Source organism: Antennarius striatus, chromosome 8 (genome assembly GCF_040054535.1).
Source record: "Antennarius striatus isolate MH-2024 chromosome 8, ASM4005453v1, whole genome shotgun sequence".
Taxonomy (NCBI): domain Eukaryota; kingdom Metazoa; phylum Chordata; class Actinopteri; order Lophiiformes; family Antennariidae; genus Antennarius; species Antennarius striatus.
In genome coordinates, this window is record NC_090783.1 from 18930533 (window position 1) to 18952807 (window position 22275).

General features: G+C 42.3%; 1 protein-coding gene across 1 annotated transcript in view; it reads right to left on the bottom strand.

Moving 5' to 3' along the window:
- The window catches only part of LOC137600803 (ankyrin-3-like), a 91515-nt gene that overhangs the window by 3510 nt on the left and 65730 nt on the right, over positions 1 to 22275 (bottom strand). The window contains exons 43-48 of the mRNA XM_068322620.1: positions 2554 to 4230; positions 2003 to 2089; positions 1570 to 1653; positions 1146 to 1304; positions 690 to 860; positions 408 to 499 (exon numbers count right to left, since the gene is read on the bottom strand). Of these exons, the coding sequence (XP_068178721.1) occupies positions 408 to 499; positions 690 to 860; positions 1146 to 1304; positions 1570 to 1653; positions 2003 to 2089; positions 2554 to 4230 (2270 nt within the window). The remainder of the gene's footprint in view (positions 1 to 407; positions 500 to 689; positions 861 to 1145; positions 1305 to 1569; positions 1654 to 2002; positions 2090 to 2553; positions 4231 to 22275) is intronic.

Genomic DNA, 22275 nt, shown 5'->3' on the forward strand with positions numbered 1-22275 from the left:
GATTCTTTTTATGATTTCTTAGATTTTTCTTCATTTTTACATAATTTATTTATTGTCTACTTGCAGAGCTTGCAAGACTATGATGTACAGGATTACAAGTTAGCTGAACCATAAGCAATCTGACACATTGTAGTGCTTATTGTAGTCACAGAGCACAAGACACACTTTGTAGGTTTTTACAATTTAAAAAAGGTATAAACAGATCAACAAAATTTTCATCACATATCATATTGGTTTATTGCTTATCGTTAAGTGTACCAACATTTTACAGCACGCTCCTGACTAAGTGGTTCATAACATGCAATATTTGTTAATCTAATATACCTACAGCACACCTGACATTGTTAGAAATCGTCGTCAAATCCCACATACAGTACACTAACAGGCACTTCCTAGCACTCACACACCTCCTGGGCACAGTTCCGTCCTCTTTAACACTTTCTTGGTCTACCACATGAGGGCGCTTTGTTTTGCTAAAACCACTTAAAAAAGTAAGTGCCTGGTATCAGGAAAAAGAAGATTTGTAAAAACAATATGATACCTCTACATGAACATTTCCGCACAAGGACTATAGTTGATGGCCACATTATATTAGTGTAATTCTGAAATAAGTATTTTTGTAGCTTTACATTGTACCACATCGAGGTCAAATGGCTATGTCAGGTTTTGGAAGTAGGTGATTAACAAACCTCTTTGACGTTGTCCTGGACTGAGGGGATGTTAGAAGCCGATGATGGATCACCTTGAGGTTTAATCTTTTTTCCCTCCACTTCTGTTGTCCTTTCTATGCAACTGATGTTGCCTGCTTTAGCTGTGTCCTGTCTCGTTGCTGGGGAAGCCTCATATTCAGCAAATTTTACCTTGGTCAGAAGAACATTTTATTCCATTGCTATTTTCCTTTGAATAGAGTCAATATGATGCATTGAAAATATCCAAACCATCATGTTGCAAAGCGCATTGAGGTGCATGCTTTGTATGAAAAGTTATTATTATTGCTATTATTATTATTATTATTATTATTACTATTATTATTACTATTATTATTATTAGTAGTAGTACTAACAGTAGTAGGAGTAGCAATAGCAAATATGTTTGTTTACATAATGAATTTTGAAGCATCTGATATACACATGAAATAGACACACCTCTGCATGATCTCTCACTCTCTCACTCTCTCCCTCACTCTTCAGCACTGTCCGCGTCACAACCCTTGAGCATCCAGCTCCCTCTTCCTTACTGAAGGCCCCCTGGGGATAGCCCTCACCATCTGCGGAAACACACTTACGAACTACTTTGCGGGTAACCTGAGGAAGACCATAAGAGCACAGATCATCAGGTGGTAAAGCATTTGTTAGAAACAAAGGTAACCAACAGCAGAACAACAATGATCTGTCTGTGAGACAAATGGAAACAGAACTCCTGTAACAAATTATACACTTTGTACTGCATCAGTGTCAAAAGTTTACTTTGAAACGTTTGAAAAGTATTTGCTCTCTTATAAAGTCAGTGAAAAATCAGTTTAAATACTGTTATGCAAAATGTTTGCATGACAGCTGGCACTTACTTTACCTTTTTGACAACAATGTGACCATTTTCAAGCACAAACTTTTCTTCCCTTACTGACTGAGTAGGGAAGTCCTGCATCTCATCAGCCTATGGAGAAACCCAGACAAAAAAACAAAAACAAAATCAGGAAAGCTAATTTTGTTCAATATAGCAATAGCATGTGAAAATCAAAAACACATTTAATGTGAGTTTAGGAGATTAAGGGACAAAGTAAACAAAGTGGCATTTTTAGACAAAAAAATGTTACAGTAGGTTCACCAATAAACCATCCAGCCATCAACGCAAACCAAGTGGAAGCCTAAAGTAATCATAAAAACTCATTATGTTCATCCATTAAAAAAAATTAAAGGTTGTTAGATGTTATCATTTAACTCAACATACCCTGTTAGAGTTGCACTCTATGTTCCACACTGCATACTAATTTAAAATTGAATACCTGAACAACTCTCCTTCGTACTATTGTGGTGGTCAAAAATTCATCATCTGAACTTTCTGACATTGATCCAAGCTCTGTGTTGATCTCCTGACCAAGTAACACAACCCATTTTTAATGAATGATTGAACATTAATTGTACATATGCAGCAAAGCAAGCAATGAGCACAATATCCAACACTTTTGATTGATTTTTTTAAGAACATCATGACATCCTAGATAGGAATGCAAGACACATTAACTTGGAAACTGTTTGCACATCATACCAAGCTGTTAATTGAAGAAAATCATGTTGTGGGTATTGCTTATGCAAACTACATAAAGCTCATGTTATTTCTATGAGTGACACAGCTGATTACAGGACGCAAAATGACATGCTCAGCCAGGACAGGTTAAATCTATAATCAAAATAGAATTAGGGTTATAGGGAGTTTTTAACCCATACAAAGAGAGTTAGAAGTCATTCTTCTCTAAAGCAAATAGAATCAAGTATTATAATCAAGCTCAGGTCTGCAAAAAGCCTGCAGGTTGACATTTACCATATTTCATCTTACCCTTGTCATATATTTATCTGTATCATCAAATGTCCTGAATTCACAGACAGGAGGCAACCATGAAGCCTCACACATGGTGAATTCTTCATCTGAAGATTCTGAATAATCTTCATTTGCATTACAGAGAGACTCGTCAACAAAAGTGGTATCCTCATAATTTTCACTTTCAGAGGGAAATGGGAATAGTGGATTTCCTTTGTCCTGCACTGGATGGCTGATATAATCATGGGACTGATCTCCACAAGACTTAATACAGGGTTCAGCCTCATCAGGCTCTGTTTCTGAGAACTCCGATATAGCCTGTTTGCAGTCAAAGAATGGCTCTTGATCAGAGTATTCAGAAGTTGGGCTGACTGCACCACTATGCACATTTGTGTATTCTGGATGTACTTTATTATAAGTGATTGAGGTAGAATGTGTTTCTGCATACTCGTGTGAGATGTTATACTCTTCATCTGAGGTTGTCATCTCTGCTTTGGTAACTGAAGCGGGCTGAGATTCATAACAACCTTCTGAAGGTTTCCCACTGGTCTGTCGTCTATCTTCATTTGGGGATGCCTCTAAGTTGCTCGAGTATGGAATCAGCTCCTCAAAGCTAAGATGTCTTTCACGTTTAGCTATTTCTTGAGTCCCATCAGAAATAGACTGCAGAGCCAAATCTTCACAGTGGTTGCACTCGAAAGAAGTTGGCTCACATAAACATGTAAGCTGATCGTGGATACTCTGTGTTAATATTTTTTCAATCACTCCACTTGAGTCATGAGATGATACAGCTGATTCAAGTAGTTCTTTACTGGCACAATCTTTTTTGTAAAGATATACAGGATTTTCCTCGATGAGTTTGTGGGAGGACGCTGGAGAAAGTATCTCAGTACTGTCATCATATTCGTTGGACTGACATATGTTCAATTTTACTTTTTGTTTTTGGAGAGACTCAGGATTCAATAGAGTCTTCATAGGGAAAACAGGGCTATTATTGTAGCTACAAAGGCTTGAAAGTTCATTTGCAGAGATTTTTTTGAGGCCAGGAATCATTGGGACAATCTCAGGTTTGTCTTGATTAGATATTTGTAAATGTACAGGTTCTGTTACATCAACATTTGTGTGGCTTACATCTTCTGCAAGTTGTATAAAAGATGATGCACTGACTCGTAAAATATTATTATCTTCTGGAAGGCACTGATCTTCAATGGAAGGGTCTTCATGCTGATAAATCTGATGATATTCACTGTTTCCCAGAGTCGATTCTGGATTTTGAAGTTGGTCAAATGTATCTCGTCTATGTTTAAATTTATTCTCTTCCAAATTTGTCAGCAGATAGTCAAGCTTAGGATAAGGTCCTGGTGGTGTTGGAGTTGACTTGATGCTTGATGACGCAATAATTTGGTCATCTGAACTGTCTTGAGAAGTTTGTGAGACTGAGTTACGGGGCAGTGAGCTTGATTCAACTAAGTCATGATATTCAATTTCTTTATGTGACCTATGTTGGTTACTTAATATAACTTCAGAATGTGTTTTACTGAGTGTGTCTTGAATTGGTAGTTCATTAGAAGGTGTTCTGAAAGTGTGTTTATTTTTGAAGGATGGTGTCTCGATTGGCAAGGCCTGACTCCATCCTACAACAATTATTTGTTCTGAAGATTCAGAGAGATTTGTCCTGGAAGATGACGTTGATACCTGTAAGAAATGATACAATAGAGTTGAAATTTAAAAATAAATATGGAATATAATTTCTCTGTTCAAGAAAGTAAAAGTCAAATGAGACATGCGTCATCATGAGGATCTTGTTTCAAACAAAAAAAACAAACACTGACTCAAATGAGGAAATTCAGTGAGTTTCCTCTTGTGTTTGGGTCACTATACGAGTTTTATATACATTTTTTTAGTATACCACAAATTTTGATGTACATTGTATAAATAAATTGGCAAAAAATGTGCTATATTATAATACTTTTGTCATATTCCTAATATATATGCTTAATGAATGAATGAATTTATAGATTCAGTAATCCCTCGATTATTTGTGCTTCAAGATAGATGGCTTCACTACATTGCAGATTTGTAGTAGGTAGTCACATGATACCGTACGCACACGCTATTGGCTGACAGCATCCATGTGTGCACTGTGTTCCGACTCACGGAATGCAGCGTACTTCCGTGAATTAAAGAACCACTTTTTTTTAATACAAAGTGTTTTACACACTCTATAAGAGTGTGGAAAAAGGTAATACATATAGGAGGTGGTTTAATTTCAGTATGGGAAGGGTTCATAAACATTTAAATTACCATAAATAATTAAACAAATAGTTTGTCGCTGTGTCGCGGAATTTTGTTTTTTGCGGGTGGTCCTGGAGTGCATTAACCGCAAGTAATGAGGGATTACTGTATTATATTGAGAATGCACTGACTAGGATAAATAATTTTACAATAACAAGACAGGATATTATTTGTTCATATTTTTTGAACCTACATCAACAAAATCAAGTGATTTTGTGATTCTTTCATTAATTTTAAGTAAAATGGTAAAAACCAAATGTACATGATATGATAACCATTAATTTTTGATATCATGGGGTACATGAAAACCTATAATCAATGCAACCTTAGTAAGTACATTGGTTGGTTTAGACTTTTTTGGCTGCTATGCTAAAATTTTACTACTTGCTATAACTTACTATAGAACTATAGAAGACTGAAAGTGAAAATGTCTTCGAAATGTCTTGAGTGCTTCGAAATGTGTTGACGTGATTAAGTGCTTCATGAATAAAAGTTGATTGATAACAGCGGATTGAACAATACAAAACACACACACAAACACACACAGACACCAAAAAATTGTATGGCTCTTGGATGATTCTGTATATAATTAGGGCCATTGAATCTCCTCAGTTTTGAACCAGCCAATTCAGGTAGTTTCAAAAAGTCAATTAGATTGGCTCCTTATGAGCTTATGAGAGCATTCCATACCAGCACTAGAGGCTCATCTCACTAAGTGTCTTCAATTAGTAGTGCTCTACTGAAATATGTGTTACTCTGCTTATGTGCAAACATGCCATAGCAAGAAGCATTTACGTAATATTAGTCAAAGCTTTAACCCTGCATTCACTGCTGAGCAACACTACATTCACTGCTGAGCAACATCTTATGCTGTCTTACCGAGACCAAGTGGCTTTAGCTCATGTCTTCACTATTTTCTTTTCATGTTCTTGGAAAAAAAAAAACTTGGGCATCTGTAATTGTGATTTGAGGTCATCCATTTATGTTCATGTAGAAGTGGTCTTCTTTTCATCGTTCATAGGATGCATTCTCCAGTAATACAGCATGATGAAATATATAGTTTTGTTCTACATATGGCATGTGATTGAACAAACCAAACAAACAAAAAAAAAAAAAGGACACACTAGCAAATTAAAATTTATTTACTGAACTCGAGTAGGTTTTTGTTATCCAGAGTGAAAGGACATAGTTTGTGCTTGAGAAGAAAAATAAGGGTCTTAACTGTTCTAATTGGTAGCATCAGCATTTCATGGTGTGAGTCAATAACTATAGACTGAAATCGTGAAGAAGAAAATGTTTTCTCTTGTAAAACACTTTGAAATGGCCAGTTATTGGGTGGACTATCTGGTTCTTTCTTGCTAGTTTTTTAGATATCAAATTTACTTTCATTGGACACCTTCTCATGTCATTTCTCATCTGCATCTTCATAGAAATGAACCTGAAAACACATATATTTCTGCACATAGTTCATCAAGAATATGTGTCTGTAAGCTTCCTTAAACTGACTTATATTCAAGTCTGTATCTGCACCTATTGAATCAGGAGTTTCAGAGGTATGTCAATAGTCAAGAAATTACAGTGAACATTATTCATTATCATAGCAAAAGGCATATTTCTGAAGGATTTGGAGGGAAATCCACTGTCTCAGGAGAATCTGGTGTCATCTCCTCAAAGTAAATAAAAGACATGAGTTGGGATAATTCCTGTTAGGCATGATGAAATATATGGTTTATAGTCAAACAGGGGAATTGGAGAGTCAGGAGATTGGGCAGTGAACTGGTTAAATGAGACTGATGAATATGGACAAAATTGTCAATATCACTGAATGAAAGCACAGTATTTTCTGCACTATACGGCGCACCTAAAAGCCCTTGATTTTCTCAAAAACCGACGGTGCGCCTTATAATCCAGTGTGCCTTATATATGAAAAAAGTTTTAAAATAGGCCATTCATTGAAGATGAATTCTCAGATGAGTTCTCAGCTCCCAGCTTCAACCTCAACCCCCATGCTGCTGCCTATCTAGTCAGCAGCCCAGACCCCCCAAATTTTGCAAATCAATTGTAGCATGCCAGCAAACTTTGGCAACCAGTGACTTGGCTTTTGAAATTTGTGAAAAGGCTGCAGAGTCGGGAATAAAATCCCTTTATCGCAGCTCAATCTAGTGGATGCATAATGCAACCAGAGCCATGACAGTAGTTTCTATTCTATGCACCTTATAATGCAATGCACCCTATTCTGGTGAACACAGGCCGTTAATTGAAGGTGTGCCTAATAGCAATGATGGTCTCTACGGTTATATGCTCCTTAATATAACAGTGGTCTCTAAGGTCACAATACACAATAAATAGGTATAATGTTGTCCAATTGGTTAATTAATTGTAAAACAGATAGAACAATGATTCTGGGGAAAATGTGACGCTATAAAAAACAATCAAGCACAAAATCTGAAAAACCCGATGTGGGTGCTGTCCTTGCGTGTGTCAAAAAACCTTCTCAGTTAAAAATCAATATCATCCCAGTCAGAAAATGCTGACTCTGGATAAAAAAAAAAACTGGTACGACAAGTCCATGTCAAAACAGTCATGTGGCGACAAATATGGTAAAACGTGTAGGGAAAGAATGAGAAAAACCAGGTCAAATTTCAAGATAATCTGTTGAGAAAAAGGTCTATTCACTGTCCAATGACATTTCTCGAGGCAAAAGAGGTTGGGCAACCAAATCTGAATGTTTTTCAAGTGTAATACCTCGCACAACATCCGTATACGTTGTTGGACAAATGTCAGAATACAGCAAGTAATAGTTGCAATGTTTTCCATTTATCTGATCACAATACGTTTCAGGAGAAAAAGACCAGTGCTCAAAGGATGGAACAGATTCGGGGGAAGATACCCTAACATCTGCAATCACGTCCTGCAGTTGAGGAAAGCCTATTTTGGCAGATACAGAGTCCATGGATACTGTTCCGTTACAAAAGCACTCATCAAGTCCAAAATCTGACAAAACTGACTGAGGGGACTCTGCCCTGCTGCTACAGAAAAGGTCTTCCAGACACAAGTCAGTACCTTCCCAGTCAGAAAATGTGGATTCTGGGGTAAAGGACCTGTGCCGCATCATGTCCACTTTGCAACTGATGTGTGGAGACCTGAATTGTAAAATAGGTGAGTCAGGAGACAGGGGCCTGAGATTACTTTCATATTCCACCGACTCTGGAGACTGTGGCCTAATCTCAGTGGACAAATCATCAACGGCAGAAAGGCTATCATCTTTGCCTGACAACACCGCTGACGGCCAAAGAGGACTGCTAGCCAAAGAAGCATCTGAATGTTTTTCAAGTGTAATGCCTCGCACAACATCCGCATATGTCAAAGGTGTCACGATTGCAAATGGCATGGACGCATTGATATTTGCAACTGTCTCCTTAGATGCACTTTGAGGAGGAAGTGTCTCTGTTGAATATGGCTTGCTTTCTTCAATCACTTCCTCATGGAAAAGGTCGAAAACCTCAAAATCTCCCTGGGTGGAAACAGGTGGTGTTGGACAAATGTCAGAATACAGCAAGTAATAGTTGCAATGTTTTCCATCCATTCGATCAGAGTAAGTTTCAGGAGACAAAGACCAGCGCTCAATGGATGGAAAAGATTTGCGGGAAGATACCCTAACATCTGCCATCAGGTCCTGCAGTTGAGGAAAGCCTACTTTAGAAGATCCAGAGTCCATGGAAACTGTTCTGCTACTACAGAACTCATCAAGTCCAAAATCTGACAAAACTGACTGAGGTGACTCTGCCCTGCTACTAGAGAAAAGGTCTTCCAGACACAAGTCAGTACCTTCCCAGTCAGAAAATGTGGATTCTGGGGTGAACGACCTGTGCCGCATCATGTCCACTTTGCAACTGATGTGTGGAGACCTGAATTGTAAAATAGGTGAGTCAGGAGACAGGGGCCTTAGATCACTTTCATATTCCACCGATTGTGGAGACTGTGGCCTAATCTCAGTGGACAAATCATCAACGGCAGAAAGGCTGTCATCTTTGCCTGACAACACCGCTGACGGCCAAAGAGGACTGCTAGCCAAAGAAGCATCAGAATGGTTTTCAAGTGTAATGCCTCGCACAACATCCGCATATGTCAAAGGTGTCACGCTTGCAAATGGCATGGACGCATTGATATTTGCAACTGTCTCCTTAACTTCACTTTGAGGAGGAAGTGTGTCTATTGAGTATGGCTGGCTTTCTTCAATCAATTCCTCGTGGAAAAGGTTGAAAACCTCAACATCTCCCTGGGTGGAAACAGGTGGTGTTGCACAAATGTCAGAATACAGCAAGTAATAGTTGCAATGTTTTCCATCCATTCCATCAGAGTAAGTTTCAGGAGACAAAGACCAGTGCTCAATGGATGGAACAGATTCGGGGGAAGATACCCTAACATCTGCCATCAGGTCCTGCAGTTGAGGAAAGCCTACTTTAGACGATCCAGAGGCCATGGAAACTGTTCTGTTACTAAAGAACTCATCAAGTCCAAAATCTGACAAAACTGACTGAGGTGACTCTGCCCTGCTACTAGAGAAAAGGTCTTCCAGACACAAGTCAGTACCTTCCCAGTCAGAAAATGTGGATTCTGGGGTGAACGACCTGTGCCGCATCATGTCCACGTTGCAACTGATGTGTGGAGACCTGAATTGTAAAATAGGTGAGTCAGGAGACAGGGGCCTGAGATCACTTTCATATTCCACCGATTGTGGAGACTGTGGCCTAATCTCAGTGGACAAATCATCAATGGCAGAAAGGCTGTCATCTTTGCCTGACAACACCGCTGACGGCCAAAGAGGACTGCTAGCCAAAGAAGCATCTGAATGTTTTTCAAGTGTAATGCCTCGCACAACATCCGCATATGTCAAAGGTGTCACGCTTGCAAATGGCATGGACGCATTGATATTTGCAACTGTCTCCTTAACTTCACTTTGAGGAGGAAGTGTGTCTATTGAATATGGCTGGCTTTCTTCAATCAATTCCTCATGGAAAAGGTCGAAAACCTCAACATCTCCCTGGGTGGAAACAGGTGGTTTTGCACAAATGTCAGAATACAGCAAGTAATAGTTGCAATGTTTTCCATCCATTCCATCAGAGTAAGTTTCAGGAGACAAAGACCAGTGCTCAATGGATGGAACAGATTCGGGGGAAGATACCCGAACATCTGCCATCAGGTCCTGCAGTTGAGGAAAGCCTACTTTAGAAGATCCAGAGTCCATGGATACTGTTCTGCTACTAAAGAACTCATCAAGTCCAAAATCTGACAAAACTGACTGAGGGGACTCTGCCCTGCTGGTACAGAAAAGTTCTTCCAGACACAAGTCAGTACCTTCCCAGTCAGAAAATGTGGATTCTGGGGTGAACGACCTGTGCCGCATCATGTCCACTTTGCAACTGATGTGTGGAGACCTGAATTGTAAAATAGGTGAGTCAGGAGACAGGGGCCTGAGATCACTTTCATATTCCACCGATTGTGGAGACTGTGGCCTAATCTCAGTGGACAAATCATCAATGGCAGAAAGGCTGTCATCTTTGCCTGACAACACCGCTGACGGCCAAAGAGGACTGCTAGCCAAAGAAGCATCAGAATGTTTTTCAAGTGTAATGCCTCGCACAACATCCGCATATGTCAAAGGTGTCACGCTTGCAAATGGCATGGACGCATTGATATTTGCAACTGTCTCCTTAACTTCACTTTGAGGAGGAAGTGTGTTTATTGAATATGGCTGGCTTTCTTCAATCAATTCCTCATGGAAAAGGTCGAAAACCTCAACATCTCCCTGGGTGGAAACAGGTGGTTTTGCACAAATGTCAGAATACAGCAAGTAATAGTTGCAATGTTTTTCATTTATCTGATTAGAATAAGTTTCAGGAGGCAAAGACCAGCGCTCAATGGATGGAACAGATTTGCCGGAAGATACCCTAACATCTGCCATCAGGTCCTGCAGTTGAGGAAAGCCTACTTTAGACGATCCAGAGTCCATGGAAACTGTTCTGCTACTACAGAACTCATCAAGTCCAAAATCTGACAAAACTGACTGAGGTGACTCTGCCCTGCTACTAGAGAAAAGGTCTTCCAGACACAAGTCAGTACCTTCCCAGTCAGAAAATGTGGATTCTGGGGTGAACGACCGGTGCCGCATCATGTCCACGTTGCAACTGATGTGTGGAGACCTGAATTGTAAAATAGGTGAGTCAGGAGACAGGGGCCTGAGATTACTTTCATATTCCACCGACTCTGGAGACTGTGGCCTAATCTCAGTGGACAAATCATCAACGGCAGAAAGGCTGTCATCTTTGCCTGACAACACCGCTGACGGCCAAAGAGGACTGCTAGCCAAAGAAGCATCAGAATGTTTTTCAAGTGTAATGCCTCGCACAACATCCGCATATGTCAAAGGTGTCACGCTTGCAAATTGCATGGACGCATTGATATTTGCAACTGTCTCCTTAACTTCACTTTGAGGAGGAAGTGTGTCTATTGAATATGGCTTGCTTTCTTCAATCAATTCCTCATGGAAAAGGTCGAAAACCTCAACATCTCCCTGGTTGGAAACAGGTGGTGTTGGACAAATGTCAGAATACAGCAAGTAATAGTTGCAATGTTTTCCATCCATTCGATCAGAGTAAGTTTCAGGAGACAAAGACCAGTGCTCAATGGATGGAACAGATTCGGGGGAAGATACCCGAACATCTGCCATCAGGTCCTGCAGTTGAGGAAAGCCTACTTTAGAAGATCCAGAGTCCATGGATACTGTTCTGCTACTAAAGAACTCATCAAGTCCAAAATCTGACAAAACTGACTGAGGTGACTCTGCCCTGCTGGTACAGAAAAGTTCTTCCAGACACAAGTCAGTACCTTCCCAGTCAGAAAATGTGGATTCTGGGGTGAACGACCTGTGCCGCATCATGTCCACTTTGCAACTGATGTGTGGAGACCTGAATTGTAAAATAGGTGAGTCAGGAGACAGGGGCCTTAGATCACTTTCATATTCCACCGATTGTGGAGACTGTGGCCTAATCTCAGTGGACAAATCATCAACGGCAGAAAGGCTGTCATCTTTGCCTGACAACACCGCTGACGGCCAAAGAGGACTGCTAGCCAAAGAAGCATCAGAATGGTTTTCAAGTGTAATGCCTCGCACAACATCCGCATATGTCAAAGGTGTCACGCTTGCAAATGGCATGGACGCATTGATATTTGCAACTGTCTCCTTAACTTCACTTTGAGGAGGAAGTGTGTCTATTGAGTATGGCTGGCTTTCTTCAATCAATTCCTCGTGGAAAAGGTTGAAAACCTCAACATCTCCCTGGGTGGAAACAGGTGGTGTTGCACAAATGTCAGAATACAGCAAGTAATAGTTGCAATGTTTTCCATCCATTCCATCAGAGTAAGTTTCAGGAGACAAAGACCAGTGCTCAATGGATGGAACAGATTCGGGGGAAGATACCCTAACATTTGCCATCAGGTCCTGCAGTTGAGGAAAGCCTACTTTAGACGATCCAGAGTCCATGGAAACTGTTCTGTTACTAAAGAACTCATCAAGTCCAAAATCTGACAAAACTGACTGAGGTGACTCTGCCCTGCTACTAGAGAAAAGGTCTTCCAGACACAAGTCAGTACCTTCCCAGTCAGAAAATGTGGATTCTGGGGTGAACGACCTGTGCCGCATCATGTCCACGTTGCAACTGATGTGTGGAGACCTGAATTGTAAAATAGGTGAGTCAGGAGACAGGGGCCTGAGATCACTTTCATATTCCACCGATTGTGGAGACTGTGGCCTAATCTCAGTGAACAAATCATCAATGGCAGAAAGGCTGTCATCTTTGCCTGACAACACCGCTGACGGCCAAAGAGGACTGCTAGCCAAAGAAGCATCTGAATGTTTTTCAAGTGTAATGCCTCGCACAACATCCGCATATGTCAAAGGTGTCACGCTTGCAAATGGCATGGACGCATTGATATTTGCAACTGTCTCCTTAACTTCACTTTGAGGAGGAAGTGTGTCTATTGAATATGGCTGGCTTTCTTCAATCAGTTCCTCGTGGAAAAGGTCGAAAACCTCAACATCTCCCTGGGTGGAAACAGGTGGTGTTGCACAAATGTCAGAATACAGCAAGTAATAGTTGCAATGTTTTCCATCCACTCCATCAGAGTAAGTTTCAGGAGACAAAGACCAGTGCTCAATGGATGGAACAGATTCGGGGGAAGATACCCGAACATCTGCCATCAGGTCCTGCAGTTGAGGAAAGCCTACTTTAGAAGATCCAGAGTCCATGGATACTGTTCTGCTACTAAAGAACTCATCAAGTCCAAAATCTGACAAAACTGACTGAGGTGACTCTGCCCTGCTGGTGCAGAAAAGTTCTTCCAGACACAAGTCAGTACCTTCCCAGTCAGAAAATGTGGATTCTGGGGTGAACGACCTGTGCCGCATCATGTCCACTTTGCAACTGATGTGTGGAGACCTGAATTGTAAAATAGGTGAGTCAGGAGACAGGGGCCTGAGATCACTTTCATATTCCACCGATTGTGGAGACTGTGGCCTAATCTCAGTGGACAAATCATCAACGGCAGAAAGGCTGTCATCTTTGCCTGACAACACCGCTGACGACCAAAGAGGACTGCTAGCCAAAGAAGCATCAGAATGTTTTTCAAGTGTAATGCCTCGCACAACATCCGCATATGTCAAAGGTGTCACGCTTGCAAATTGCATGGACGCATTGATATTTGCAACTGTCTCCTTAACTTCACTTTGAGGAGGAAGTGTGTCTATTGAATATGGCTGGCTTTCTTCAATCAATTCCTCGTGGAAAAGGTCGAAAACCTCAACATCTCCCTGGGTGGAAACAGGTGGTGTTGCACAAATGTCAGAATACAGCAAGTAATAGTTGCAATGTTTTCCATCCATTCCATCAGAGTAAGTTTCAGGAGACAAAGACCAGTGCTCAATGGATGGAACAGATTCGGGGGAAGATACCCGAACATCTGCCATCAGGTCCTGCAGTTGAGGAAAGCCTACTTTAGAAGATCCAGAGTCCATGGATACTGTTCTGCTACTAAAGAACTCATCAAGTCCAAAATCTGACAAAACTGACTGAGGTGACTCTGCCCTGCTGGTACAGAAAAGTTCTTCCAGACACAAGTCAGTACCTTCCCAGTCAGAAAATGTGGATTCTGGGGTGAACGACCTGTGCCGCATCATGTCCACGTTGCAACTGATGTGTGGAGACCTGAATTGTAAAATAGGTGAGTCAGGAGACAGGGGCCTGAGATCACTTTCATATTCCACCGATTGTGGAGACTGTGGCCTAATCTCAGTGGACAAATCATCAATGGCAGAAAGGCTGTCATCTTTGCCTGACAACACCGCTGACGGCCAAAGAGGACTGCTAGCCAAAGAAGCATCAGAATGTTTTTCAAGTGTAATGCCTCGCACAACATCCGCATATGTCAAAGGTGTCACGCTTGCAAATGGCATGGACGCATTGATATTTGCAACTGTCTCCTTAACTTCACTTTGAGGAGGAAGTGTGTCTATTGAATATGGCTGGCTTTCTTCAATCAATTCCTCATGGAAAAGGTCGAAAACCTCAACATCTCCCTGGGTGGAAACAGGTGGTTTTGCACAAATGTCAGAATACAGCAAGTAATAGTTGCAATGTTTTTCATTTATCTGATTAGAATAAGTTTCAGGAGACAAAGACCAGCGCTCAATGGATGGAAAAGATTTGCGGGAAGATACCCTAACATCTGCCATCAGGTCCTGCAGTTGAGGAAAGCCTACTTTAGAAGATCCAGAGTCCATGGAAACTGTTCTGCTACTACAGAACTCATCAAGTCCAAAATCTGACAAAACTGACTGAGGTGACTCTGCCCTGCTACTAGAGAAAAGGTCTTCCAGACACAAGTCAGTACCTTCCCAGTCAGAAAATGTGGATTCTGGGGTGAACGACCGGTGCCGCATCATGTCCACGTTGCAACTGATGTGTGGAGACCTGAATTGTAAAATAGGTGAGTCAGGAGACAGGGGCCTGAGATCACTTTCATATTCCACCGATTGTGGAGACTGTGGCCTAATCTCAGTGGACAAATCATCAATGGCAGAAAGGCTGTCATCTTTGCCTGACAACACCGCTGACGGCCAAAGAGGACTGCTAGCCAAAGAAGCATCAGAATGTTTTTCAAGTGTAATGCCTCGCACAACATCCGCATATGTCAAAGGTGTCACGCTTGCAAATGGCATGGACGCATTGATATTTGCAACTGTCTCCTTAACTTCACTTTGAGGAGGAAGTGTGTCTATTGAATATGGCTGGCTTTCTTCAATCAATTCCTCATGGAAAAGGTCGAAAACCTCAACATCTCCCTGGGTGGAAACAGGTGGTTTTGCACAAATGTCAGAATACAGCAAGTAATAGTTGCAATGTTTTTCATTTATCTGATTAGAATAAGTTTCAGGAGACAAAGACCAGCGCTCAATGGATGGAAAAGATTTGCGGGAAGATACCCTAACATCTGCCATCAGGTCCTGCAGTTGAGGAAAGCCTACTTTAGAAGATCCAGAGTCCATGGAAACTGTTCTGCTACTACAGAACTCATCAAGTCCAAAATCTGACAAAACTGACTGAGGTGACTCTGCCCTGCTACTAGAGAAAAGGTCTTCCAGACACAAGTCAGTACCTTCCCAGTCAGAAAATGTGGATTCTGGGGTGAACGACCGGTGCCGCATCATGTCCACGTTGCAACTGATATGTGGAGACCTGAATTGTAAAATAGGTGAGTCAGGAGACAGGGGCCTGAGATTACTTTCATATTCCACCGACTCTGGAGACTGTGGCCTTATCTCAGTGGACAAATCATCAACGGCAGAAAAGCTATCATCTTTGCCTGACAACACCGCTGACGGCCAAAGAGGACTGCTAGCCAAAGAAGCATCTGAATGTTTTTCAAGTGTAATGCCTCGCACAACATCCGCATATGTCAAAGGTGTCACGATTGCAAATGGCATGGACGCATTGATATTTGCAACTGTCTCCTTAAATGCACTTTGAGGAGGAAGTGTCTCTGTTGAATATGGCTTGCTTTCTTCAATCAATTCCTCATGGAAAAGGTCGAAAACCTCAACATCTCCCTGGTTGGAAACAGGTGGTGTTGGACAAATGTCAGAATACAGCAAGTAATAGTTGCAATGTTTTCCATCCATTCCATCAGAGTAAGTTTCAGGAGACAAAGACCAGTGCTCAATGGATGGAACAGATTCGGGGGAAGATACCCGAACATCTGCCATCAGGTCATGCAGTTGAGGAAAGCCTACTTTAGAAGATCCAGAGTCCATGGATACTGTTCTGCTACTAAAGAACTCATCAAGTCCAAAATCTGACAAAACTGACTGAGGTGACTCTGCCCTGCTGGTACAGAAAAGTTCTTCCAGACACAAGTCAGTACCTTCCCAGTCAGAAAATGTGGATTCTGGGGTGAATGACCTGTGCCGCATCATGTCCACTTTGCAACTGATGTGTGGAGACCTGAATTGTAAAATAGGTGAGTCAGGAGACAGGGGCCTTAGATCACTTTCATATTCCACCGATTGTGGAGACTGTGGCCTAATCTCAGTGGACAAATCATCAACGGCAGAAAGGCTGTCATCTTTGCCTGACAACACCGCTGACGGCCAAAGAGGACTGCTAGCCAAAGAAGCATCAGAATGGTTTTCAAGTGTAATGCCTCGCACAACATCCGCATATGTCAAAGGTGTCACGCTTGCAAATGGCATGGACGCATTGATATTTGCAACTGTCTCCTTAACTTCACTTTGAGGAGGAAGTGTGTCTATTGAATATGGCTGGCTTTCTTCAATCAATTCCTCATGGAAAAGGTCGAAAACCTCAACATCTCCCTGGGTGGAAACAGGTGGTTTTGCACAAATGTCAGAATACAGCAAGTAATAGTTGCAATGTTTTTCATTTATCTGATTAGAATAAGTTTCAGGAGACAAAGACCAGCGCTCAATGGATGGAAAAGATTTGCGGGAAGATACCCTAACATCTGCCATCAGGTCCTGCAGTTGAGGAAAGCCTACTTTAGAAGATCCAGAGTCCATGGAAACTGTTCTGCTACTACAGAACTCATCAAGTCCAAAATCTGACAAAACTGACTGAGGTGACTCTGCCCTGCTACTAGAGAAAAGGTCTTCCAGACACAAGTCAGTACCTTCCCAGTCAGAAAATGTGGATTCTGGGGTGAACGACCGGTGCCGCATCATGTCCACGTTGCAACTGATATGTGGAGACCTGAATTGTAAAATAGGTGAGTCAGGAGACAGGGGCCTGAGATTACTTTCATATTCCACCGACTCTGGAGACTGTGGCCTTATCTCAGTGGACAAATCATCAACGGCAGAAAAGCTATCATCTTTGCCTGACAACACCGCTGACGGCCAAAGAGGACTGCTAGCCAAAGAAGCATCTGAATGTTTTTCAAGTGTAATGCCTCGCACAACATCCGCATATGTCAAAGGTGTCACGATTGCAAATGGCATGGACGCATTGATATTTGCAACTGTCTCCTTAAATGCACTTTGAGGAGGAAGTGTCTCTGTTGAATATGGCTTGCTTTCTTCAATCAATTCCTCATGGAAAAGGTCGAAAACCTCAACATCTCCCTGGTTGGAAACAGGTGGTGTTGGACAAATGTCAGAATACAGCAAGTAATAGTTGCAATGTTTTCCATCCATTCGATCAGAGTAAGTTTCAGGAGACAAAGACCAGTGCTCAATGGATGGAACAGATTCGGGGGAAGATACCCGAACATCTGCCATCAGGTCCTGCAGTTGAGGAAAGCCTACTTTAGAAGATCCAGAGTCCATGGATACTGTTCTGCTACTAAAGAACTCATCAAGTCCAAAATCTGACAAAACTGACTGAGGTGACTCTGCCCTGCTGGTACAGAAAAGTTCTTCCAGACACAAGTCAGTACCTTCCCAGTCAGAAAATGTGGATTCTGGGGTGAATGACCTGTGCCGCATCATGTCCACTTTGCAACTGATGTGTGGAGACCTGAATTGTAAAATAGGTGAGTCAGGAGACAGGGGCCTTAGATCACTTTCATATTCCACCGATTGTGGAGACTGTGGCCTAATCTCAGTGGACAAATCATCAACGGCAGAAAGGCTGTCATCTTTGCCTGACAACACCGCTGACGGCCAAAGAGGACTGCTAGCCAAAGAAGCATCAGAATGGTTTTCAAGTGTAATGCCTCGCACAACATCCGCATATGTCAAAGGTGTCACGCTTGCAAATGGCATGGACGCATTGATATTTGCAACTGTCTCCTTAACTTCACTTTGAGGAGGAAGTGTGTCTATTGAATATGGCTGGCTTTCTTCAATCAATTCCTCATGGAAAAGGTCGAAAACCTCAACATCTCCCTGGGTGGAAACAGGTGGTTTTGCACAAATGTCAGAATACAGCAAGTAATAGTTGCAATGTTTTTCATTTATCTGATTAGAATAAGTTTCAGGAGGCAAAGACCAGCGCTCAATGGATGGAACAGATTTGCCGGAAGATACCCTAACATCTGCCATCAGGTCCTGCAGTTGAGGAAAGCCTACTTTAGACGATCCAGAGTCCATGGAAACTGTTCTGCTACTACAGAACTCATCAAGTCCAAAATCTGACAAAACTGACTGAGGTGACTCTGCCCTGCTACTAGAGAAAAGGTCTTCCAGACACAAGTCAGTACCTTCCCAGTCAGAAAATGTGGATTCTGGGGTGAACGACCGGTGCCGCATCATGTCCACGTTGCAACTGATGTGTGGAGACCTGAATTGTAAAATAGGTGAGTCAGGAGACAGGGGCCTGAGATTACTTTCATATTCCACCGACTCTGGAGACTGTGGCCTAATCTCAGTGGACAAATCATCAACGGCAGAAAGGCTGTCATCTTTGCCTGACAACACCACTGACGGCCAAAGAGGACTGCTAGCCAAAGAAGCATCAGAATGTTTTTCAAGTGTAATGCCTCGCACAACATCCGCATATGTCAAAGGTGTCACGCTTGCAAATTGCATGGACGCATTGATATTTGCAACTGTCTCCTTAACTTCACTTTGAGGAGGAAGTGTGTCTATTGAATATGGCTTGCTTTCTTCAATCAATTCCTCATGGAAAAGGTCGAAAACCTCAACATCTCCCTGGTTGGAAACAGGTGGTGTTGGACAAATGTCAGAATACAGAAAGTAATAGTTGCAATGTTTTCCATCCATTCGATCAGAGTAAGTTTCAGGAGACAAAGACCAGTGCTCAATGGATGGAACAGATTCGGGGGAAGATACCCGAACATCTGCCATCAGGTCCTGCAGTTGAGGAAAGCCTACTTTAGAAGATCCAGAGTCCATGGATACTGTTCTGCTACTAAAGAACTCATCAAGTCCAAAATCTGACAAAACTGACTGAGGTGACTCTGCCCTGCTGGTACAGAAAAGTTCTTCCAGACACAAGTCAGTACCTTCCCAGTCAGAAAATGTGGATTCTGGGGTGAACGACCTGTGCCGCATCATGTCCACTTTGCAACTGATGTGTGGAGACCTGAATTGTAAAATAGGTGAGTCAGGAGACAGGGGCCTTAGATCACTTTCATATTCCACCGATTGTGGAGACTGTGGCCTAATCTCAGTGGACAAATCATCAACGGCAGAAAGGCTGTCATCTTTGCCTGACAACACCGCTGACGGCCAAAGAGGACTGCTAGCCAAAGAAGCATCAGAATGGTTTTCAAGTGTAATGCCTCGCACAACATCCGCATATGTCAAAGGTGTCACGCTTGCAAATGGCATGGACGCATTGATATTTGCAACTGTCTCCTTAACTTCACTTTGAGGAGGAAGTGTGTCTATTGAGTATGGCTGGCTTTTTTCAATCAATTCCTCGTGGAAAAGGTTGAAAACCTCAACATCTCCCTGGGTGGAAACAGGTGGTCTTGCACAAATGTCAGAATACAGCAAGTAATAGTTGCAATGTTTTCCATCCATTCCATCAGAGTAAGTTTCAGGAGACAAAGACCAGTGCTCAATGGATGGAACAGATTCGGGGGAAGATACCCTAACATCTGCCATCAGGTCCTGCAGTTGAGGAAAGCCTACTTTAGACGATCCAGAGTCCATGGAAACTGTTCTGTTACTAAAGAACTCATCAAGTCCAAAATCTGACAAAACTGACTGAGGTGACTCTGCCCTGCTACTAGAGAAAAGGTCTTCCAGACACAAGTCAGTACCTTCCCAGTCAGAAAATGTGGATTCTGGGGTGAACGACCTGTGCCGCATCATGTCCACGTTGCAACTGATGTGTGGAGACCTGAATTGTAAAATAGGTGAGTCAGGAGACAGGGGCCTGAGATCACTTTCATATTCCACCGATTGTGGAGACTGTGGCCTAATCTCAGTGGACAAATCATCAATGGCAGAAAGGCTGTCATCTTTGCCTGACAACACCGCTGACGGCCAAAGAGGACTGCTAGCCAAAGAAGCATCTGAATGTTTTTCAAGTGTAATGCCTCGCACAACATCCGCATATGTCAAAGGTGTCACGCTTGCAAATGGCATGGACGCATTGATATTTGCAACTGTCTCCTTAACTTCACTTTGAGGAGGAAGTGTGTCTATTGAATATGGCTGGCTTTCTTCAATCAATTCCTCATGGAAAAGGTCGAAAACCTCAACATCTCCCTGGGTGGAAACAGGTGGTTTTGCACAAATGTCAGAATACAGCAAGTAATAGTTGCAATGTTTTCCATCCATTCCATCAGAGTAAGTTTCAGGAGACAAAGACCAGTGCTCAATGGATGGAACAGATTCGGGGGAAGATACCCGAACATCTGCCATCAGGTCCTGCAGTTGAGGAAAGCCTACTTTAGAAGATCCAGAGTCCATGGATACTGTTCTGCTACTAAAGAACTCATCAAGTCCAAAATCTGACAAAACTGACTGAGGGGACTCTGCCCTGCTGGTACAGAAAAGTTCTTCCAGACACAAGTCAGTACCTTCCCAGTCAGAAAATGTGGATTCTGGGGTGAACGACCTGTGCCGCATCATGTCCACTTTGCAACTGATGTGTGGAGACCTGAATTGTAAAATAGGTGAGTCAGGAGACAGGGGCCTGAGATCACTTTCATATTCCACCGATTGTGGAGACTGTGGCCTAATCTCAGTGGACAAATCATCAATGGCAGAAAGGCTGTCATCTTTGCCTGACAACACCGCTGACGGCCAAAGAGGACTGCTAGCCAAAGAAGCATCAGAATGTTTTTCAAGTGTAATGCCTCGCACAACATCCGCATATGTCAAAGGTGTCACGCTTGCAAATGGCATGGACGCATTGATATTTGCAACTGTCTCCTTAACTTCACTTTGAGGAGGAAGTGTGTCTATTGAATATGGCTGGCTTTCTTCAATCAATTCCTCATGGAAAAGGTCGAAAACCTCAACATCTCCCTGGGTGGAAACAGGTGGTGTTGGACAAATGTCAGAATACAGCAAGTAATAGTTGCAATGTTTTTCATTTATCTGATTAGAATAAGTTTCAGGAGGCAAAGACCAGCGCTCAATGGATGGAACAGATTTGCCGGAAGATACCCTAACATCTGCCATCAGGTCCTGCAGTTGAGGAAAGCCTACTTTAGACGATCCAGAGTCCATGGAAACTGTTCTGCTACTACAGAACTCATCAAGTCCAAAATCTGACAAAACTGACTGAGGTGACTCTGCCCTGCTACTAGAGAAAAGGTCTTCCAGACACAAGTCAGTACCTTCCCAGTCAGAAAATGTGGATTCTGGGGTGAACGACCGGTGCCGCATCATGTCCACGTTGCAACTGATGTGTGGAGACCTGAATTGTAAAATAGGTGAGTCAGGAGACAGGGGCCTGAGATTACTTTCATATTCCACCGACTCTGGAGACTGTGGCCTAATCTCAGTGGACAAATCATCAACGGCAGAAAAGCTATCATCTTTGCCTGACAACACCGCTGACGGCCAAAGAGGACTGCTAGCCAAAGAAGCATCTGAATGTTTTTCAAGTGTAATGCCTCGCACAACATCCGCATATGTCAAAGGTGTCACGCTTGCAAATGGCATGGACGCATTGATATTTGCAACTGTCTCCTTAACTTCACTTTGAGGAGGAAGTGTGTCTATTGAATATGGCTGGCTTTCTTCAATCAATTCCTCATGGAAAAGGTCGAAAACCTCAACATCTCCCTGGGTGGAAACAGGTGGTTTTGCACAAATGTCAGAATACAGAAAGTAATAGTTGCAATGTTTTTCATTTATCTGATTAGAATAAGTTTCAGGAGGCAAAGACCAGCGCTCAATGGATGGAACAGACTTGCCGGAAGATACCCTAACATCTGCTATCAGGT